The 20,579-nt window shown below is 39.3% G+C and overlaps 1 protein-coding gene across 2 annotated transcripts in view; it reads right to left on the reverse strand.

Annotated features, from left to right (window-relative positions):
* KIF15 (kinesin family member 15) overlaps nt 1–20,579 on the reverse strand; it is an 89,441-nt gene that overhangs the window by 44,251 nt on the left and 24,611 nt on the right. For both annotated transcript variants that reach the window (XM_030811982.1, XM_030811983.1), the window contains 9 exons: nt 15,500–15,709; nt 12,219–12,344; nt 11,939–12,061; nt 9,268–9,391; nt 8,196–8,272; nt 7,750–7,959; nt 6,736–6,913; nt 4,587–4,728; nt 3,770–3,911 (listed from right to left, as the gene is read on the reverse strand). In XM_030811982.1, the coding sequence (XP_030667842.1) occupies nt 3,770–3,911; nt 4,587–4,728; nt 6,736–6,913; nt 7,750–7,959; nt 8,196–8,272; nt 9,268–9,391; nt 11,939–12,061; nt 12,219–12,344; nt 15,500–15,709 (1,332 nt within the window). The remainder of the gene's footprint in view (nt 1–3,769; nt 3,912–4,586; nt 4,729–6,735; nt 6,914–7,749; nt 7,960–8,195; nt 8,273–9,267; nt 9,392–11,938; nt 12,062–12,218; nt 12,345–15,499; nt 15,710–20,579) is intronic.

The raw sequence follows: 20,579 nt of genomic DNA on the forward strand, positions 1-20,579 counted from the left end.
GCTACATCAAAAATATAAAACTTCTATATAACAAAAGCATCACATGCAAAGATGAAAGACAAGCAACATGATGGAGGAATATATTGGCAGTATACCTAACAAACAAATGCTTATTACATAAAAACAAAATCTGAAGAAAAATATAAAAAAACAATAGTTTTTCTTTCTTTTCAGGGAATAGAAAATACAAATGGACATAAACATATGAAAAGATATTTGAAATTAGAGAAATGAGAATTAAAACCTTAACAGCAAGATCTCATTTTTTACCCATCAGATGGTCAAACATTAACAAGCCTGACAATGCCAGTTCCTGCAGACAGTGCTGGGAAAGGGGTGCATCTATGCATCTATCCTGCAGGAACAGGGCACTGGGAGGGAGCTTCAGCTTGACTCACTCAAATGCTAAGACATCCTAAAATGACCACTTCTCCTTTAACGGAATCCACCCCCAGAGAATGCATGCACTGGAAACCATCTACTTAAGCCATAGAAACCTAGGGTTAAAATGAGGTAGGTACCAGTTAATATGGAAAGATCCAAGGCATATCCCTCAAGGGGATATCCCTCATGGTGCTTCAAGCTCTATAATTCTTCTGTCCCTCAAGGGAGATGCCTTGGATCTTTCCACATTGACTGGTATGAGGCTCATATCCCTTGAGCTTCACGTTAACTGGTATGAGGCTCATATTCCTTGAGCCTCATATCCACATGAGGCTCTAGATACCAGTTAATGTGGAAAGATCTAAGGCATATCCCTGAGTTAACAAAAGCATATTGTGGAATAACATATGAAGGATGACTTCAAAAAAAAAAAACAAAGCAAAACAATAAATAATCTAGGAAACAACTCTATGTGTTTTCTCAGTCTGTATATATTAACAGTACAAAAATGCTAAGAAAAAGGATTAAACTACCTCCAGGGATTGGGGGGACAAAGGATTAGATTAAATCCAGATTGGAAGTGATGCTGAAAACGAATTTTAACTTTAACTTGAAATATGTATCTTCTTTTAAACAAAGAGAATGTATTCATATAGTAGTTGTCCAACTAAAACAACAACAAACGCTCTGAATTGCTATGCCACTCCTGGCAAACCTTCTAATCCTCTGAGTCCTGTTTGCTCAGTCATAAAAGGAAGAAGTAGGACTAGAATGCCATGGTGCTTCAAGCTCTATAATTCTATTGTACTAAGGGGCTACAGACACAGAATTATAAAATATTTGGCCGTATTCTGCAAGTGTTTTTCAATAATTTCTTACAAAAACTTCAAAGACCACCTTTTTTAAAAAGCAACAGTAAAAAAAAATTCTGGTCAGGCATGGTGGCTCACACTTGTAATCCTAGTGCTCTGGGAGGCTGAGGTTCCAAGAAGATCGCTTGAAGCCAGGAGTTCAAGGCTGCAGTGAGCCATGATCATGCCACTGCACTCCAGCCTGAGTGACAGAGCAAGACCCTGTCTCTAAAAAACAAAACCAAAAATAAATAAATCAATCAAAATTTAAAAATATATATATATATTTTTTAAGACAGAGTCTCGCTCTGTTGCCCAGGCTGGAGTGCAGTGGCGCAATCTCAGCTCACTGCAAGCTCCGCCTCCCAGGTTCACGCCATTCTCCTGCCTCAGCCTCCCAAGTAGCTGGGACTACAGGCACCCGCCACTATGCCCGGCTAATTTTTCTGTATTTTTAGTAGAGACGGGGTTTCACCGTGTTAGCCAGGATGGTCTCGATCTCCTGACCTCCTGATCTGTCTGCCTCGGCCTCCCAAAGTGCTGGGATTACAGGCGTGAGCCATCGCGCCCGGCAAAAATAATTTTTTTTAAAATTTCTACCTGTATAGGAAAAAACCCAGGATTTTCCAGGTTGAATAAATCATTATATATCCACATAACATTCTTGAGCTGCTGCCAAAACAAATAAAAAACCAAAACAGAAACAAAAAAGGGGAGAATATTTTTTCCCCTGCAGACATGGGACAAACTGTAAAATATTGCTTTAAAACACACACACACACACACACACACACACACACACACACACACACCCCTCAAGCAGTAGAATGATGTGTATGTTATGCTACCATTTGTGTAAAGTAAGAAAATACTTGGTAACATTGACTGACTGGTGACACTGATTGCCTCCAGTTCTTGGTTGGCTGGAAGGACAACAGAAGGAAAGAAATTTGCTACTAAATACCTTTGAAAATTTCAGTCACAGGCTGGGAGCGGTGGTTCACACTTATAATCCCAGCACTTTGGGAGGCCGAGATGGGCGGATCACCTGAGGTCAGGAGTTCGAGACTAGCCTGGCCAACATGGTGAAACCTCATCTCTACTAAAAATACAAAAATCAGCTGGGTGTGGGGGCAGGCGCCTGGAATCCCAGCTACTCGGGAGGCAGAGGCAGGAGAATCGCTTGAACCCAGGAGGCAGAGGTTGCAGTGAGCCAAGATCATGCCACTGCACTCCAGCCTAGGCAACAAGAGGAAAACTCTGTCTCAAAAAAAAAAGAAAAGAAAGGAAAATTTTAGTCACATAAGTTACCTATTCAAATGAATACAAGTAGTCTTCCATTAAGTGACACAAAAAGCACCACTACTAAAAATAACCATTATAAATAAACATCTATTTATATTCTAAGACATAAGGAAAGGTTTTCTGTCTTCTCTATTTCTTTCTTTTATTGAAAACAACTTGAGGTCGGCGCAGTGGCTCTTGTCTGTAATCCTAGCACTTTGGGAGGCCGAGGCAGGCAGATCACGAGGTCACGAGTTCGAGACCAGCCTGGCCAACATGGCGAAACCCCATCTCTACTGAAAATACAAAAATTAGCCGGGCATGGTGGCAGGCGCCTTAATCCCAGCTACTCGGGAGGCTGAGGCAGGAGAATCGCTTGAACCTGGGAGGCGGAGGTTGCAGTGAGCTGAGATCGCACCACTGTACTCCAGCCTGGCCAACAGAGCAAGACTCTGTCTTAAAAAAAAAAAAAAAGAAAGAAAAAAGAAAAGAAAAGAACTTGAATTCAAGCTGGACTTGAATTCCTGGGCTCAAGCAATCCTTTTGCCTCAGCCTCCCAAATAGCTGGGACTACAAGCCTGCACCACCACACCCAGCTAAGGAAAAAATTTTTTAACCTTCAGAAAATTGGATACAAAAGCTGAAATCAGTATCACCTCCTCAACCTTTTGTTTTCCTTGTGTACTTCCTTTCTCTCTCCTCATTCTCAGTTGTTCGCATATTTTTTTTTTCTTTTATGAGGGATGTGGTTATTTAGGACAAAACCCTCCCGTGTTATTTCCAGTGGCACCTGTGATCCCTTAGCGGTCTTTGCCCATTAGGGTTTCTATTCTACTGAAAACTTTGAGGACATGTTATATTGTAGCAACAGATGCCATTTTACTGATATCTACAAGGTACCAGGCATCTTATCTATCTCATTTAGTACTCTAAAACTCTGCAAGTAAATTACCTTTACTTCCAATTTAGAGAAAAGAAAGATAAGGCTCAAAAGTTAGGAAACCCTGACTAAAGTTAACGGCACATTCGAATTTGACTCCAAATGCTGAATTCTTTCCTACCCCATCCTACCACTGGGGGGATACATCAGTGGGGTTGCTAGCAGTAACCCAAGGACCAGTGTGACACCGGTGTTAATTACCTGCATGGGATGTCATCTGCATCTGGAGATAGACCGTGCAGACTCTCTCCATTATTAATAAAATGACATCGCACTGATTTAAGGTAGAAGTATTGTTCAGATGACCTACCTTAAGTGTTTCAGCATGAATTTTATTCAGCTGAGAAACTTCTTGCCGCTTGCAGGCTTTTGTTGCTTCCAAAAGGTTTTCAAGATTAAGGTTCGCTTTTTGCAAAGACTGAAGCTCTGATTCCAATTCTAGCTGCCTTTTCCTAATAGATATTGTAAAACGGAGTATTTCAGGTAATAAATAATGTCAAACATTTATAGAGTACTTTACAGTTTATGCTCTCACATAACTTTATAGTTATCTCTAAATCAGAGATATTCTCTATTCTCTCAGATTATTCTCGTCATTCTCCAGTTCAGTAAACTACAGCTCAGAGACTGTTTAAGGGATTCAACTAGTAAATGGTAGAGCTCAAATTCAAAAGCCCAAACAAATAGTCCATGATTATACCATGTGTGATATGTCATTTTTGAACCAAACATTTGTTTATATTTTAGGGTAAGATTGGTTTTAGTTACAATATGAATGTGATTTATCTTTGTTTTTACATCATGAGAATCAAGTAGGAATATTAACAAACCTATACTTCCTAAAAATCTTAACAACTCTGATTATCAAATTTAAATTTAAATAATTTACTATGCAAGTTCAATAGACTCTCAACAGGAAAAAACTGCTTAAACACCTGTATTATCTAGTTCATTGAATATATTAGTAAAGAGCTAGAAGCACGCTCTTTTTCTTCATGTCAAAGTAGTTGCTACTATGAGAGTTTAATATTTAAAGTAAAATGCCCAATTGAATTATCAATATTAACACTACAGCAAATGAACACTAAAAGAAAATAAATGTGCATGCATGTGTATTTAGACTTTACCTAGTGAGTTCTTTGAATTCTTCATATTCTTGCTTTGAATTATTCAGCTCTGTCTGAATTTGCAGGAGTTGTGCTTTTAACTTCTCAGTGTTTGCAAATGAACATGGCTCTTTCTGAGCTTTAGGAGAAAATCCTTGCTGATCTGTTAATAAGAAAACAATCTCAGTCTTTTTTTTTTTTTTTTTTTTTGAGACAGGGCCTCACTATGTTGCCCAGGCTAGAGTACAGTGGCTATTCACAAGCATGATCATAGTGTACTAAAGCCCCAAATTCTGGTCTCAAGTGAACTCCCTGCTTTAGCCTCCCAAATAGTTGGGACTACAGGTGCATGCCACCATGCCTAGTTTTACAACTTCAGTGTTTGACAAACAAAAATAACAGGACACATTTTCTAAGTTCTCTGTCAGGTATCAATTTTGGGCCACAAGGAGGAAAAATGAGAAATGGGTTGGAAAGTGAGCCCTAAAATACAAAAGCTTATAACTCAGCACAGGATGTGACACAGTGTGCCAACAGGGATTAGAAGTCATGTTTAAGAAGCAGATGCCACAGGATTGAGAAGTGTAGTTAAGGCAACATCTTTCCCATTAGAAGAAAGAACAAACAATGGCAAAAGTGTGGCACGCCTAATGCTAGACAGAGAAACAGCAGCCAGTGAATCTGGTAGGAATTCGTGCTAGCAGCTAATGTTAACAGCTAAGGAATTATTTCGAAAAGGAAACAAATAGCAAGGGCAGCAAGTTGTAAGAACCCGGTATCATCTACCAGGTAGAAAATATTAATTTTCAGGAAATGCCTAGAACACTGAATATGTTGAAGAGAGTCCACTGAGTTTCAGTGTGGGAAAAGACCATGTAAAAGTTGTTTAGAGAATGATCAGTGTTTAGAAACTGATGAGATCCAGACATTAGTATCTTCTGAAGGGAGTAAGTCAAGGTATTATGGAGGCCAAAACAAAATGGCCAACAAAATAAAGGGCACTGTAGGGAAAAGTAGTTTAAATAAAATAGAAAACCTAAGTCAGGCGTGGGGGCTCACATCTGTAATCCCAGCACTTTGGGAGGCCAAAGTGGGTGGATCATTTGAAGCCCGAAGTTCAAGACCAGCCTGGCCAACATGGTGAAACCCCATCTCTACCAAAAATACAAAAATTGGCTCGGTGTGGTGGTGTGTGCCTGTAATCCCAGGAGGGAGCCTGAGGCAGGAGAATCGCTTGAATCCAGGAGGTGGAGGTTGCAGTGAGCCAAGATCACACCACTGCACTACAGCCTGGGTGACAGAGTGAGACTCCATCTCAAAAAAAACAACAGAAAACCTGACAGTAATTTTGCATCTAATATCTTAAGTCTCTCCCCAATCCAGTTACTGTGACTCTTATTATTCTATTCAGTCATAACAGAATGGAGGAAGGCTTAAAAAATGAAATTTTAAAAAGCAGAGGCAGTCTTCTTTATGAATGCAGAATAAAAACATTAGAACTTTCTCAATTTCAACCTAAAAGGAAACCAAGGCCAAGTCTATGATAAAAGACCGTGAAAATATTAACTCTAAGACTGGGGCAAACACAGACTTTGTTACCAAATCCCAGGGTATGAAACCAACAGCTGTCAAGACTGTAAGGCAGATTTAGTACTAACTAAACCACTTTTCACATAGTATGCAAACTTATGAAAGTAGTATGTAACTAGAGAGTGCATGCATTGGTAACCACAACACCAGGACCCAAACACTGTGCTATGAGTCTGACCTTTCTACATCTCTTATACTGCATAGGCTTAATTAGATTGATAAACATTTCAACTCTATTTTTATTCATGTTTGATTAGTTAAACACTTTTCATTTCAAATACTTTAAACAGGAAAATTAAGTAGAAATTTAACATAGTATCTGAATCAATCTTTTTATCAATAAAACAAACACAATGAGTATTTTCTTGTTATATCTATTAGCTTACATAGTTTATGCTCAGTGATTTTTGAGAAAAAAAGTTTAGTAAATACCTTTCTATAACATAAAAGAATATGTGTATAAGACATTAGCATAGCAGGCCTGGAGGCTAAAATGAAGACCCTAGTCACAAGGCACTAAAAATGTTCTTTAAAACAGCCCCTTCCTATATGGCACATATATACAACAATCATTTCTTACTTTTGTCACTTTTCTCTACGCCACTTATTTCAGAGAAAGCTTTTTCTAGTTTTGCAATGGTCTGGGCATCCATTTCTTGAGCTCTTTTCACAGGCTCTAATAATCTCAGTCTTCTATTCTCCTCCCTGAGGGAATGATTTTCCATAGCATACTTTGCAACTCTGGGGTGGTGCTCTATCTGTGACATAGAAGAATTACATGCATTATATATTTACAAACATTTCCTTAGTGAATTAGTTCCTCTAAAAAGCCATTAGAAAACTAGGTATGCACATGCACTACTGGTGGTACCCTTCTGCAACGACCGTGGAAAGCAACTTGGCATTTGTGATCAGTTTGAAAATATGCATGTCCTGTAACTCTGCTATTCTCAGCTGGAGTCTAGACCCTTGAAATGTTCACCCACCTAAGGAGGTAAGCACAAGGGTGTACACCGTGGCAGGCTTTTCATGCAAAGGAGACTAGGAAAATCAACACACTGAAAAGAACAAGGACCAAATTAATCTTGTCAACCAAGATTAACTGAAAAAGGCAAAGTGCAAAAAAGTGTACAGGAGAAACAAAAGTAAAAATAGCCACCCATATTAGTTTGAATATTCATTAAAAACTCCAGAGAGATAAACAAGAAGCTGATAAGAGATTTTGGGTTTTCCCGCAATGTACCGGTATGACCTATCCATTCTCCCTAAGGAAAAGGAAAAACAACAAAAACTTTAAAAGGCACAACTCTAAAGAGCCTACTGACTCAGATAACCACAACTGCCCACTGGGTGAAATTCTGCGTGGCCTGCTAGAGTAGCATACTATGTAGCAATGTCACAACTTCTTCCTTTTCCCCTTCTCTTCCCTTTAACTATTTTAAAAAGGCAGGTAAAGGAATTATGCAATCACACTGTCAGAAGAATTCACTTAAAACAATTTCCATTGTATTAAAGAACGAGCACTTGCTGACAAATTTAGATTTGCTCTGAACTTCTTTTATTTTTAGAAATATTATAGATGCCCTATACTCACTTGTTCTCGCAGAGTTTGAATCTCATCCCTTAATTCTGAGAGCAAACGATCCTGCTCCTCAGGCAGAAAACTTCCCCGGGATTCCTTGTGGAGCTTTTCCAAGCGTATTATTTGATCCTCTCGGAATTTCACAATCATTTTATTAGACTGAATAAATTTTTCCTTTTTGAGGGTGAGGTCTTCTAATTGGGTAACTTTTTCTATCAGAGACTTAAAGACAAATTCATAATTTGGTTAAACATGAAAAATAATTCGACTTCCCTAAATTTTCGTAAGTCTAGCAACAAATACTAACTTCAAATTTAATCTTAAAGGCAAAATTTGATTTTTCATAACCTTCCATTACTTTATTGACTTGGTATTATTTATTTCACTCAGTAAGGCAATAAAAACCACACAGCAAAAAACTATCTTGAATCTCCTTTATTACTAACTCCATTTCCTACCTTCTTTTCCTGTTCAGATTTCTTAAAGAATAACATTGCTTCCTGGAAATACTCCATATAGTTAGTCTTCTTTTTGTCTGTAATTGATCCAATAAGAAAGGGAAGATGAAAAAAAAATATTTAACACATTGCAAAACCAAGAGAACAGATAGCCTTTAATTGATTGCTCTCAACTAATCTAAAAGAATGAGACTGTGGCCGGGCACGGTGGGTCATGCCTATAATCCCAGCACTTTAGGAGGCTGAGGCAGATGGATCACTTGAGGTCAGGAGTTCAAGACCAGCCTGGCCAACATGGTGAGATCCCCCATCTCTACTAAAAATACAAAAAATTAGCTGGGCGTGGTGGCGTGGATCTGTAGTCACAGCTACTCAGGAGGCTGAGGCAAGAGAATCACTTGAACCCAGGAGGTGGAGGTTGTAGTGAGCTGAGATCACACTGCTGCACTCCAGCCTGGGTGACAAAGAGAGACTCCGTCTCAAAAAAAAAAAAAAATGAGACTGTCATCACTAGATCATGGATTTCAAATTAACCATTCCACTTATTAGTTGTTCTTCAAAGAATAAGTTTCTCTTTATATAGTTAATATGCACAATAGAGTACATATGGTGTAACAGAAGTAGAAGTAGATTTTTTTAAAAATTAGAGGAGTCCCAGGGTGCTGTGCACCTCTTAAGATATGTTAATAATTCACCCTCTTGCCTTTATGGATTTCCAGTTAATTAATTCTCTACTAGCTATTCTTTGAAGAAAAATAAGTCTCTCTTATCCTATAGTAAACATATATAGATTATGTATGCTACGTAGAAGTAGATCTAAATGAAATTAATCTCTTTTTAGCACTTATTATATATTATTCAAAATTATTTTAATTCCCCCTTCTCACTGCCTATGGTATCTGTATCTGATTACAAACAAAGCACTATGTTCCTATATAGGAGAAATAAGCAGAAAGAGATAACTGTAGAAAAATTTGGGTTGCCTTATTGTGTTGTGTCTATCACCAAGGGCTCTTAAACTATTATTTGTACACAGTCTTCCCCAAGATAAAGGACAGCGTGCTCCTCCTACCTCTGGTCAGGAAGCTTTCTGGTGGTGTCTGTCCTGAAGCAAGCTCTGCCAGTTGTTCTTTGAGCCTCTTCACTTCAGCTTGGAGCTGGCTCACATTTCCTTGGGTGTCTTCATTTACTACTGCCTGTTCAGGAATTTTTTAAAAAGCATTAAAATAATGCTTTTTGAGTAGTATAGTCCTGTGTTTACATTTGTTTGGTATGATTTTTAGTGATGAACATCAAACAAAACTTCACGACCACCTCATAGTCAAAAGGACACAGGAATCACAGTGTGCTCAAGTAGGGAGGAAGCTTCCTTTTCTTGTGCCTTCAGACCTGGAGCCAGAGAGAGACAGCCCCAGCCAGGCTCTCTGCCCCCCCCAGCTGACTAGCCCTGAGCTGTTAGGCTGGGTCACCCTTAGGATCCGGGTGTGTTCACCTAATACTTCTTTCCCTGAGAACGACAGCCTTCCCCCACCCTCCCAATGGAGAAGAGCCAACACCTCAATGAGTATCATTTCCCTTCTTTCCTAGCTCCCTACGGGGAAGGAGCCTAGCCTCTAAGTGCATGATGACTTGCAGGGCTGGCTTGAGCTCGGCAGAAAGAAATGTCTTATTTAGGACAACTTCTAAAAGGCTAAAGGACTCACAAACAAAATGTGCCACTGTGGGGCAGGATGTCAAGAGTGGGGGAGGTCACACATGTGTGGTGACAGGGAATATATGAGATCTCTTTGTACTTTCTGTTCAATTTTGCAGTGAACCTAAAACCGCTATAAAAATAAAGTTGGCTGGGCATGGTGGCTCATGCCTGTAATCCCAGCACTTTGGGAGGCCAAGGTGGGCAGATCACGAGGTCAGGAGATCGAGACCATCCTGGCTAACATAGTGAAACGCTGTCTGTACTAAAAATACAAAAAATTAGCTGGGCGTGGTGGCATGCACCTGTAGTCCCAGCTACTCGGGAGGCTGAGGCAGGAGAACTTGAACCCAGGAGGCGGAGGTTGCAGTGAAGCAAGATCACGCCACTGCTCTCCAGCCTGTTGACAGAGCAAGACTCTATCTCAAAAAAAAAAAAAAAAAAAAAGTTGATTAATTAAAAAAATACATCTTTAAAAAGGTCCACAGAGCCTAAAGGGTGATAACGAGTGCTAACAGCTGAGTACCAACCAGGTCAGAGGACTCAGTTGTGAAATACCCAATACTCCAGCAAGGAAAAAAACACCCTGTGACAGCCCCAAGGTCTCCTGTATTCTTGCTGTAAGCCCAATTTGCTCACAGAAAAATTTAAACAGCACATCCTTAAACAAGTCCCAGATATTCTGGCACTTTCCACTGATAGGCTGCAAAGGGCTTACCATTGAGAGTGACTAGTAGAAGGCTCTTGGTTTTGTTCTTCTGTGTGTTAAGCAGCCATTTCCAGTTGCTTCTGATTTTTATGGCCAGCCTCATTACAAGGTACTACTGTACTTCTGACATCACTGTCCCATCAGTGACTTCATAATTCTAATTATTACTGCAGTTCTATAATCTCCAAAGACTTCTAGTAAATCTTAAGAGACTTAGGGTCAGGAAGCTCTAATGATTTTTCCTCCTCATCTTACAAGTACTCCATAGTCCATGGAAATAAATGACTAGATCCATAGTCTTCTGATTTACCCAGGGAAAGGGGCAACATGGACCTCCTGATTTACAGCCAGTTGGTCTGAAAGCACAGATAGGACAAGCTGGGGCTTGCAATTGGCATCAGAAGTTGGGAGCAGTCTTGTAGGATTGAGCCCTGAACCTGTAAGATCTCACCCTATCTCCAGACATAAAGTGTCAGAATGGAACTGAATCAGAAGACACCCAGCTGATGTCTGCTGCAGAACTGATTGATTGGCTGTTGGCAGGAAGAAAGACTCACATACTTAATTTGCTTTCCCTTAAGAAAAAATTTGTCAACTGGGTACAGTGGTTCACACCTGTAATCCCAGCACTTTGAAAGGATGAGGCAGGAGGATTGCTTGAACCCAGGAGTTTGAGACCAGCCTGGGCAACAAAGTGAGACCCTGCCTGTACAAAAAAATAAAAAAATTAAGGCTGAGGCAGACGGATCACGAGGTCAGGAGATCGAGACCATCCTGGCTAACACGGTGAAATCCCGTCTCTACTAAAAAATACAAAAAATTAGCCGGGCGTGGTGGTGGGCGCCTGTAGTCCCAGCTGAGCCGAGATCGCGCCACTGCACTCTAGCCTGGGCGACAGAGCAAGAGTCCGTCTCAAAAAAATAAATAAAAAATAAATAAAATAAAAATATAAAAAAATAAAAAAAATTAGCCTGGCATGGTGCTGCATGCCTGTAGTTCCAGCTACACAGGAGGCTGAGGCAGGAGGATCTCTTGAGCCCAGGAAGTTGAGGCTAGAGTGAGCTGTGTTTGCACCACTGCACTCCAGCCTGGGTGACACAGCAAGACTGTGTCTCAAAAAAAAAGAAAAAAAACTAGTCAAGCAATAACAACCATAACATCTAACCTAGGTCTCTAATTACATGTGTGATATAGAAGGGTAGGAAAGATAAAATAGAAATTTTGCATACAATGAGAAATAAATAAAAGTTAATGTTAATATTAGAGCAATCACAAAAATGGCATACTGCAAGCTTTAGTATTTTTCTCATTTATTTAATGAAGTATACGCCAGTATTTTACCTTGTTTTTAATCAGCTTGGCTCTTTGAGCAAAGTTAAGTGTTGATAGGGTTTCCCCAAAACACCTGGATCCAGGATGAACATTTGCAATTATGGCTGTTTTGGCATTACCTCCAAGGGAATCCTATTTAACGATAGGAATGAACACATTTTTGGTGAGAAATCACAAGATCTTTTTAAGCAAAGAAAATGTATACTCTTGCCACCAAGGCTGAGAGATTGTCCCACTATCAACTTTAGCATAACCACAAGGAGCCCAGGAACCCAAGGATCTACTTTACCCGTAGTAAGAAGGTAAGTTTGGAGTCTCTGTAGCAAACATGTCTCTGTTTTCCATTACCCACGTCGACAAGTGCTGTAATCACTTGGCCCAGGCAGCTCAATGATCGATTTATGTTACCTGCTTCCTAAGGTGTTGACGGAAAAGAACAAAAATTTAGGTACATTGGTTACTCTTTGGTATTTTGAATGAAAATATATCTAGCAGAGGAAAATTTTGGATGAAAAGGCAAGTCAGGGACAATGTTAATAAAGAACAACTATTCAACAAACAAAAAAGAAGTGCTGAACTATCCCTACCCTTTTCCTATTTGATGTACACTGTAATTTTAGTATTAGAAGACAAATACAGGATGGCACTGTGGCTCACGCTAGTCATCCCAGCACTTTGGAAGGCCGAGGTGGGCAGGTTGTTTGAGCTCAGGAGTTGGATACCAGCCTGGGCAACATGGCGAAACCCCATCTCTACAAAGAAATACAAAAAACTGCTGGGCATGGTGGCACATGCCTGTAGTCCCAGCTACTTGGGAGGCTGAAGTGGGAGGATCACTTGAGCTTAAGAGGTGGAGGTTGCAGTGAGCTGAGATTGTGCCATTGCACTACAACCTGGGTGACAGAGTGAGACCCTGTCTCAAAAACAACAACAAAAAAAGACAAACACAAAAATCATGCAAAGAAAAAAAAATATTAATGTCACTTCATGATTGTAATAGTTTGAAACCGAGCTATAGGTAGAGATAAAGACCAGAAAAAAATAGGGAAAAAAAGCTAGAGTAGTGCATTAATAGGTACTTTTTTCAATCCTTTTATGCTAAAATATTTAAGGATACAATGCCTAATAACTCACCCATACAGCCCCCAAAGCCACTGATGAACTTATTTGAGGAGAATATTCAGTTTAATTCTGTAAAGGATAATAAAAACTACTTTAAAACAGACGCTTGGTGGGGGGAAAAAATGAGCTAAATATGTTACATTAGATTTTTACTGTAGGTAGCATATTTTGAAAACTGGGTCTGCAGTGGAAGGAGTATACAAAAAAGAGAAAAAGTCAAAATTATAATGCAAGATGTACTGAATTCAGAGTCACTGCTGTTATCATTCAGTAAATCAGAAAGGTGGTTAGTGGCATGGTTGAGAGTACTGTAGCAGCTCGGTTTGAATCTCAGCTCTACCTTTATTAGCTGTGTGACTTCGGTTTCTTTAACTGTAAAATAGAAAGAATAGCACCTACTTCCCAGAGGTGTTGGGAAGGTTAAATGAATTAATATATATAAAGCATTTTAGAACAGACTTGGTATATGTCCTATTATAAGCATATGCTTTTTTTTGACACAGAGTCTCACTCTGTCACCCAGGTTGGAGCACAGTGGCACAATCACAGCTCACTGCAATCTCGACCTCCTGGGTTCAAGGGATCCTCCCACCTCAGCCTCCCAAGTGCTGGGAATACAGGCATGAGCCACCGTGCTCAGCCCATATGCTATATTTATTAAGCCTCATATCTCAATAGAAATATGAGCTTTAGGCTGGGCGTGGTGGCTAACACCTGTAATCCCAACACTTTGGGAGGCCAAGGAGGGCGGATGACCTGAGGTCAGGAGTTCAAGACCAGCCTGGCCAACATGGTGAAACCTCATCTCTATTAAAAATACAAAAAATTAGCCGGGTGTGGTGGCAGGCGCCTGTAATCTCAGCTACTTGGGAGGCTGAGGCAGGAGAACTGCTTGAACCCGAGAGGCAGAGGTTGCAGCGAGCCGAGTTCGTGCCACTGCACTCCAGCTGGGTGACAGAGTGAGACTGTCTCAAAACAAAGAAATATGAGCTTTAGATTGCCTGAAACTGCCTCAAATGTAGGTCAGGCGACTCAAATCCTCACTTTTAATGAAAAAAGTAGATCTCTTCCCTCCTCCTTTCCAATTCCTCTCCCCTTGCCCATGTATATTCTAAACTATAGACTCTAGAAATATTTTATTGACAATTCATATATATATATATATATATATATATATATATATATATAAGAACACATACTGACAATACATATTACATAGAACCTCTGGTCCCACTGTTGATACCTTAGCCTAGGACTAGGTACTGAACCCTTCACACCTGAAATATTAAACAGCCTGAGTGGTCATCTTTTTCTGTGGGCTCTCCCTTCTAAAATCTTAACAGCAGTGGGTCAGATGACTAAGTTTCTATAAAACAGGCTTTCTTCATGAATCACTTAGTTGCTCAGAAATGTTAAGTGTTTCCCAGTGTTCACAGAGTCGAGTACAAACTTGGCCTGGCACTCCTGGTCCTTGATAATCCGGGCCTGCTTGCCTCTCTAACCAACCCATCCATTGAGCCATGCTGAAATGCCAAATGCTACACTCATTCTGCATCCACAATAACCCTTGAGATGCCCCCTGCCAGGCATGCATTTCCTGTTTCTCTCTCCCTACCGAAATCCTTCGCAAGTCAAGAACTACTTCTTTTCCACACGTTCCACAAGCAGTCCACGTTGCACCCTTCTTCCTCTGACCCCTGTTGTCTCTTGTACCCTTATCCCCTCTGGTATGAATTAAAACATTTTTGCTACTGACAGACTTGCCCTATCCCATCTACATTCACTGTTCCACAAAAGAAATCTCTGTTCCTTTTCAATAGGAACAATTTCTTATTTCTTTGCCACCCTCAAAACACTTGGCTTGGTATGGTCATATATCAGTTAACAAGGATACATTTTTTTTTTTTTTTTTTGAGACAGAGTCTCTCTCTGTCACCCAGGCTGGCATGCAGTGGCGCGATCTCAGCTCACTGCAACCTCGGCCTCCCAGGTTCAAGTGATTCCCTGCCTCAGTCTCCCAAGTAGCTGGGACTACAGGCGCGCGTCACCAAGCCCAGCGGACTTTTGTATTTTTTTAGTAGAGACGGGATTTCACCACATTGGCCAGGATGGTCTCGATCTACTGACCTCGTGATTTACCTGCCTCAGCTTCCCAAAGTGCTGGGATTACAGGCGTGAGCCACCGTGCCCGGCTAACAGGGGTACATTTTAAGAAATGTGCTGTTAGGAAATTTGATCGTTTTGTGGGCATCATAGAATATACTTATGCAAACTGAGATGGTATAGCCTACAACATACCTAAGCCATGTGGTATAGCTATTATACTCTTAAGGGACCCCCATCATAAATGCAGTTCCTCATTGACTGAGACATTGTTATACATCACGACTGTATTGACTGCTAGTTAAGAACTCACACACAAGTTGAAGACCATAATTTCATTCTTACCTTCAATCTCATCCCTTCTGCATGGGTATCTTTTTGCCTTTCAGATCCTGCTAAATCCACCAGGTTGAGTAGGGAGGTCCGTATATTCACAATCTCATTACTTTTCTCCATTGACTCTATTGTAATTGTAAAGACGGCATGAGACCTAGACGATTCTCTGTTCATTGATGTTGATGCCACACGTCTGTTCCTCCATCCTCCAGACAACACCTATGCAAAAGAAATGAGAGGACAACACCATATTAAAAGAAATGAGAGGACCAGTTACAGTGGCTTATGCTTGTAATCCTAGCAGTTTGGGAGGCCAAGTCTGGAGGATCACTTGTGGATAGGAATTCAAGACCAGCCTGACCAACATAGTGAGACCTCACCTCTACAAAAAAAAATAATAATAATTTGCTATGTACAGTGGCAGGAACCTGTAGTCCTAGCTACTCGGGAGGCTGAGGTGGGAAGATCTCTTGAGCCCAGGAATTCAAGGCTGCAGTGAGCCATGATTGTGCCACTGCACTCCAGCCTGAGCAATAGGGCAAGATACTATCTTAAAAAAAAAACAAAAAAAAGGAAAAGGAAAAAAAAAGGAACAAGAGTAGGTACACTTAAAATGTAAAATAAGCACTTGAGAATCACTCATTTTATTATGAAAAATACTAACATACAGCTAATTACTTTCATAGCGAAAAAGAAATATATTTACAAAAAGCATATTTTCTCTTTAGAACAGGGGTGAGGAATATCTATTGCCTTCCATTATTATCTAGCTTTATAAGATAAATTATACTATCCCAAGTTCCAAATGGTACACAACAGCCACCAAAATCAGTAGGAAATTTGTAAAGGGTGGTGAGAAAGATTACTGGTCCATTAAGGAATAAGCTGAAGTTATTTTCCTTTCCTTTGTGTTCCCTTTCCACATTACAGAAAGAGAACAAACAGGAAATCAGAGTGCATAGGATCTAGAACTGGTTTTGCCACGCTTTATTTGTGTTAACCTAATGTAAATCACAAAACCTCTCTGAACCCATTTCTTTACCTAGAAAATGAGAATGTTGGACAGGAAAAATCTGTAAATTATCTTTAAGCCCAAAGTTTTGTCAGCTTTTGGTCTACAAAGTATTTTTTCCCTTCTATTCCCTATGGCAAGCAGGATACATGAAAGTTCAGAATGCAGGCTCTGGAATCAGATGCATATGAGTTCAAACCGTGGCTCCATTATTTACTAGGTGAGGTCTGGGGCCAGCTGAACCTTTTCAAGGCTCAGCCTTCATATATGTAAAATGGGAATATGGGTACCTACCCCATAGAACAGAACATGTAAGTTTTAGGTGCATATGAATCATCTATGGATGTTGTTAAAATTCAGATTCAGATTCAGTGTGAGGTGGGGCCTGAGATTCTGCATTTCTAACAAGCTCTCAGGTGATGCTGATGTTCTGAGGACCACATTTTGGGTAGAAGGGTAACAGTGTATATAGGGTAAAATGGAGAAATTAGTATCTTTATCTCAAAGGGCATATTGAAAATTAAGTAAAATAATCTATACAAAAGAAGTTAGCACAGTGCTTGGCACCTTCACTCAATAAATCATAGCTGTTGGCAGGGCACGGTGGCTCACGCCTGTAATTCCAGCACTTTGGGAGGCCCACGTGGGTGGATCACGAGGTCAGGAGATCGAGACCAGTCTGGCTAACACGGTGAAACCCCATCTCTGCTAAAAATACAAAAAATTAGCCGGGTGTGGTGGCATGCACCTGTAGTCCCAGCTACTCGGGAGGCTGAGGCAGGAGAATAGCTTGAACCCAGGAGGCGGAGGTTGCAGTGAGCCGAGATCATGCTACTGCACTCTAGCCTGGTGACAGAGTGAGACTCAAAAAAAAAAAAAAAAAGAAACAGAAAGACTGATGGGAAAACATATACCAGGCAAATGGTAATCAAAAGAATTTTGAGTGGTATGTGAACATCAGATAAAACAGATTTGTAAAGCAAAATGTGTTGATAGGAAAGTATAGGATAAAGAATTATAGATGAAAATAAAAGGAAGATATATTCTAATTCTATATTCTAATTGTATATACACCTAATAAAAGAGTCCACAGCAGGTCCTCCATTTCACTTCATTCAATGTTATTTTGTTGTGAACTTGAGAAAATAAGTATCTGAAGTATCAATAGATTACAGGGACAAGAAAACTAGCAAAAATATAAAACCTTGTACCAAGGATACATATTCTTCTCAAGCATACATGACACACTTTAAAAAAGGTTATTAATCCATAAATTATGTCTCAAAAAAAACTCAAAGACTAGATGTCACATAAGACCACATTCTCCGATCCCAATGCAATTGAGAATCAATGTGAGAAATAAGTTAGAAATCCCCACAGGCTTTGGAATTTAAAATCACATTTCTAAGTAATTCATGAGTCAAAAAAAATTATAGTAGAAAAATATTTGGATCTACACGACAATTAAAATATTAAAACTTGTGTGAAGTTAAAGAAGAATTAAGAAGTAAAAATTTATAAATTTATAAAAATTTATAAAAAATATAAGTATTAAATACTTATATCACAAAAGAAATGCCAACATGAGTAAATATCCAGCTTAAGAAGTTGGAAAAAGAACAGCATGATAAACCCAGGATAAACTGAAAACAAAGAAAATATTAAAGAGCAAGTCCATATAAACAATAACAACTGTGTAAAAAGGAAACAAAATGGCAGTTATGGCAAAGATAGTAAAAATGTGAATACTAGGAACAACTTTATGCCAATATACTTGAAAACTAAGAGGAAATTGAAATTTTTCTAAAATACATAACTTACTAACACTGACGCAAGAAGAAATAAAATGGCTGCATGGCTCTATTAAAATATTGTTTTGTAGTTAAAAATCTCACAAGACCCAGATAATTTTGTAGATGAGTTCTACTATATATTCTAAGAGTAAGTCATCCCAGGCATAAATACTTTCAGAAAACAAGTAACGTTGATAATAAAACAAGACAAAGAGAATAGGGCCGGGCGCAGTGTCCCACGCCTATAGTGGGGGGCTGAGGCAAGGTGAAATGCTTGAGCCCAGGAGTTCAAGACCGGCCTGGACAAATGGCTAAACCTCATCTCTACAAAAACATTCAAAAATCAGCCAGACATAATGCTGTGCACTTGTAGTCTCAGCTACTAGGGAGGTTGAGGTGGGAGGATCTGTTAAGCCCAGGAAGTCAAGGCTGCAGTGAGCCATGATTGTGCCACTTGTACCCTGGCCTGGGTGACAGAGCAAGACCCTGTCTCAAAAAAAAAAAAAAAAAAGGAATAGGACAAAGGAAATTACAGATTGATCTCAATTTTTTAAATTTATGAAAAATACTAAACAAAATAATAGCAAATCTTAATCGAGTACTTTATCGTGTTAACATGTTAAAGAAGAAAAAGCACAAGATTATCTCAACAATGGTGGAAAAAGCATCAAACAAAACTTTAACACACATTCTTGATTTTTTAAGACAGTTAGCAAGGTGGCTGATTATAAAGGCATCTTATAAAAATCAACTGCATTTCTATACACACCAAACACTAAATGTAATTTAAAAAAGAGATTATGTGCCGGGCACGGTAGCTCATGCCTATAATCCTAGCACTTTGGGAGGCCAAGGCAGGTGGATTGCCTGAGCTCTGGAGTTCAAGACCAGCCTGGGCAACATGGTGAAACCCTGTCTCTCCTAAAATACAAAAAATTAGCCAGGCATGGTAGTGCGCGCCTGTAGTCTCACCTACTTGGGAGGCTAAGGCACGAGAATTGCTTGAACCTAGGAGGCGGAGGTTGCAGTGAGCCGAGATTGCGCCACTGCACTCCAGCCTGGGCGACAGCAAGATTGTGTCTCCAAAAAACAAATAAAAAATAAATAAAAATGAAAATAAAAGAGATTATAAGAGCAACTAAAAACATAAGGTATACTGGAATAAAGTTAACAAAAAGTATGTATGACTTTTATGATGAAAATTATTAAAATTATATTGCAAGACATTAAAGATCTAAATAAAAGAGGAGACATGCCATGCTAATGTATGGACTGAATATTGTAAAACATTGTAAAAAAAAAACTGTTAATCCCTCCAGACTGGCATATAACTGCAATGTAATTCCAATAAAAAACCCAACACAATTTTTTGAGTATGTATGTATACACATACTAGGTCACATGTACAACCTGTCTCTTGCCAGGGCGAGTCTCAATTTAAAGAGAGACTTGTTGAAGATTAGAGAATAAATTATAAAATATCATACAGCAGTGAAAATAAATGAAATGCAATGTAGATTTCATAAACCACATTGAGTTTTAAAAGTCATAGAACGCTAAATATGTGTTTTTTCAAACTCAAAAACAGGCGAAACCACATACATATGTGATTTAAAAGTGGAAGAAAATGATAATGACATTCAACTTAGTGCTTAGTTTTGGGGAAGAGCCAGGGATATGGGATAGGGAGGACAGGTATCCTATTTACCTATTTATAGTATATTTAAAGAACCAAATATCACCAGTAGATAGGATAGTACTGGTGATACTAGGGTCTTTAAATTGTCTAAAAGCCTCCTGAAAGCTCACTTTAACATTATGCTTGGTAACTTACATGCTTGTGGCAATATTTCATATGTGTCAAATGCTTCATAATAAAAAACTTTCAAACCATTAGGCCAGATCAGATTTCATAAATACTTATCTAGAATATTTTGTAAATTCCTGTCAAGAGGTTTGCTTGTCCTGAGCTGAATGCTCAAGATAAGTTAGCTTTTGACACCTAACAAGCAAGCAACGTAGAAAAGAAGGGCCAGCTAGTTTAAAGGCCAGAGTTCCCAGAAGCCCCTCAAACAGGCATCTCCCAGGAGGAACCACTAAAAACATATGGACAAGTAAGAAACTGATTATACAATGTATCACCTTATTTCTGTATAAATTGCCCTTTCGAGGTTGCCATTTTGAAAGACTCTTGGAATAGAAAATACTGCCATATTATTTTCTCTTTACTTCTCATGAACATTCTGTATTATGCCTTTATGACATATTTTTGGCACCTCAGTTG

This window comes from Nomascus leucogenys, chromosome 4, assembly GCF_006542625.1.
Source record: "Nomascus leucogenys isolate Asia chromosome 4, Asia_NLE_v1, whole genome shotgun sequence".
Classification (NCBI taxonomy): domain Eukaryota; kingdom Metazoa; phylum Chordata; class Mammalia; order Primates; family Hylobatidae; genus Nomascus; species Nomascus leucogenys.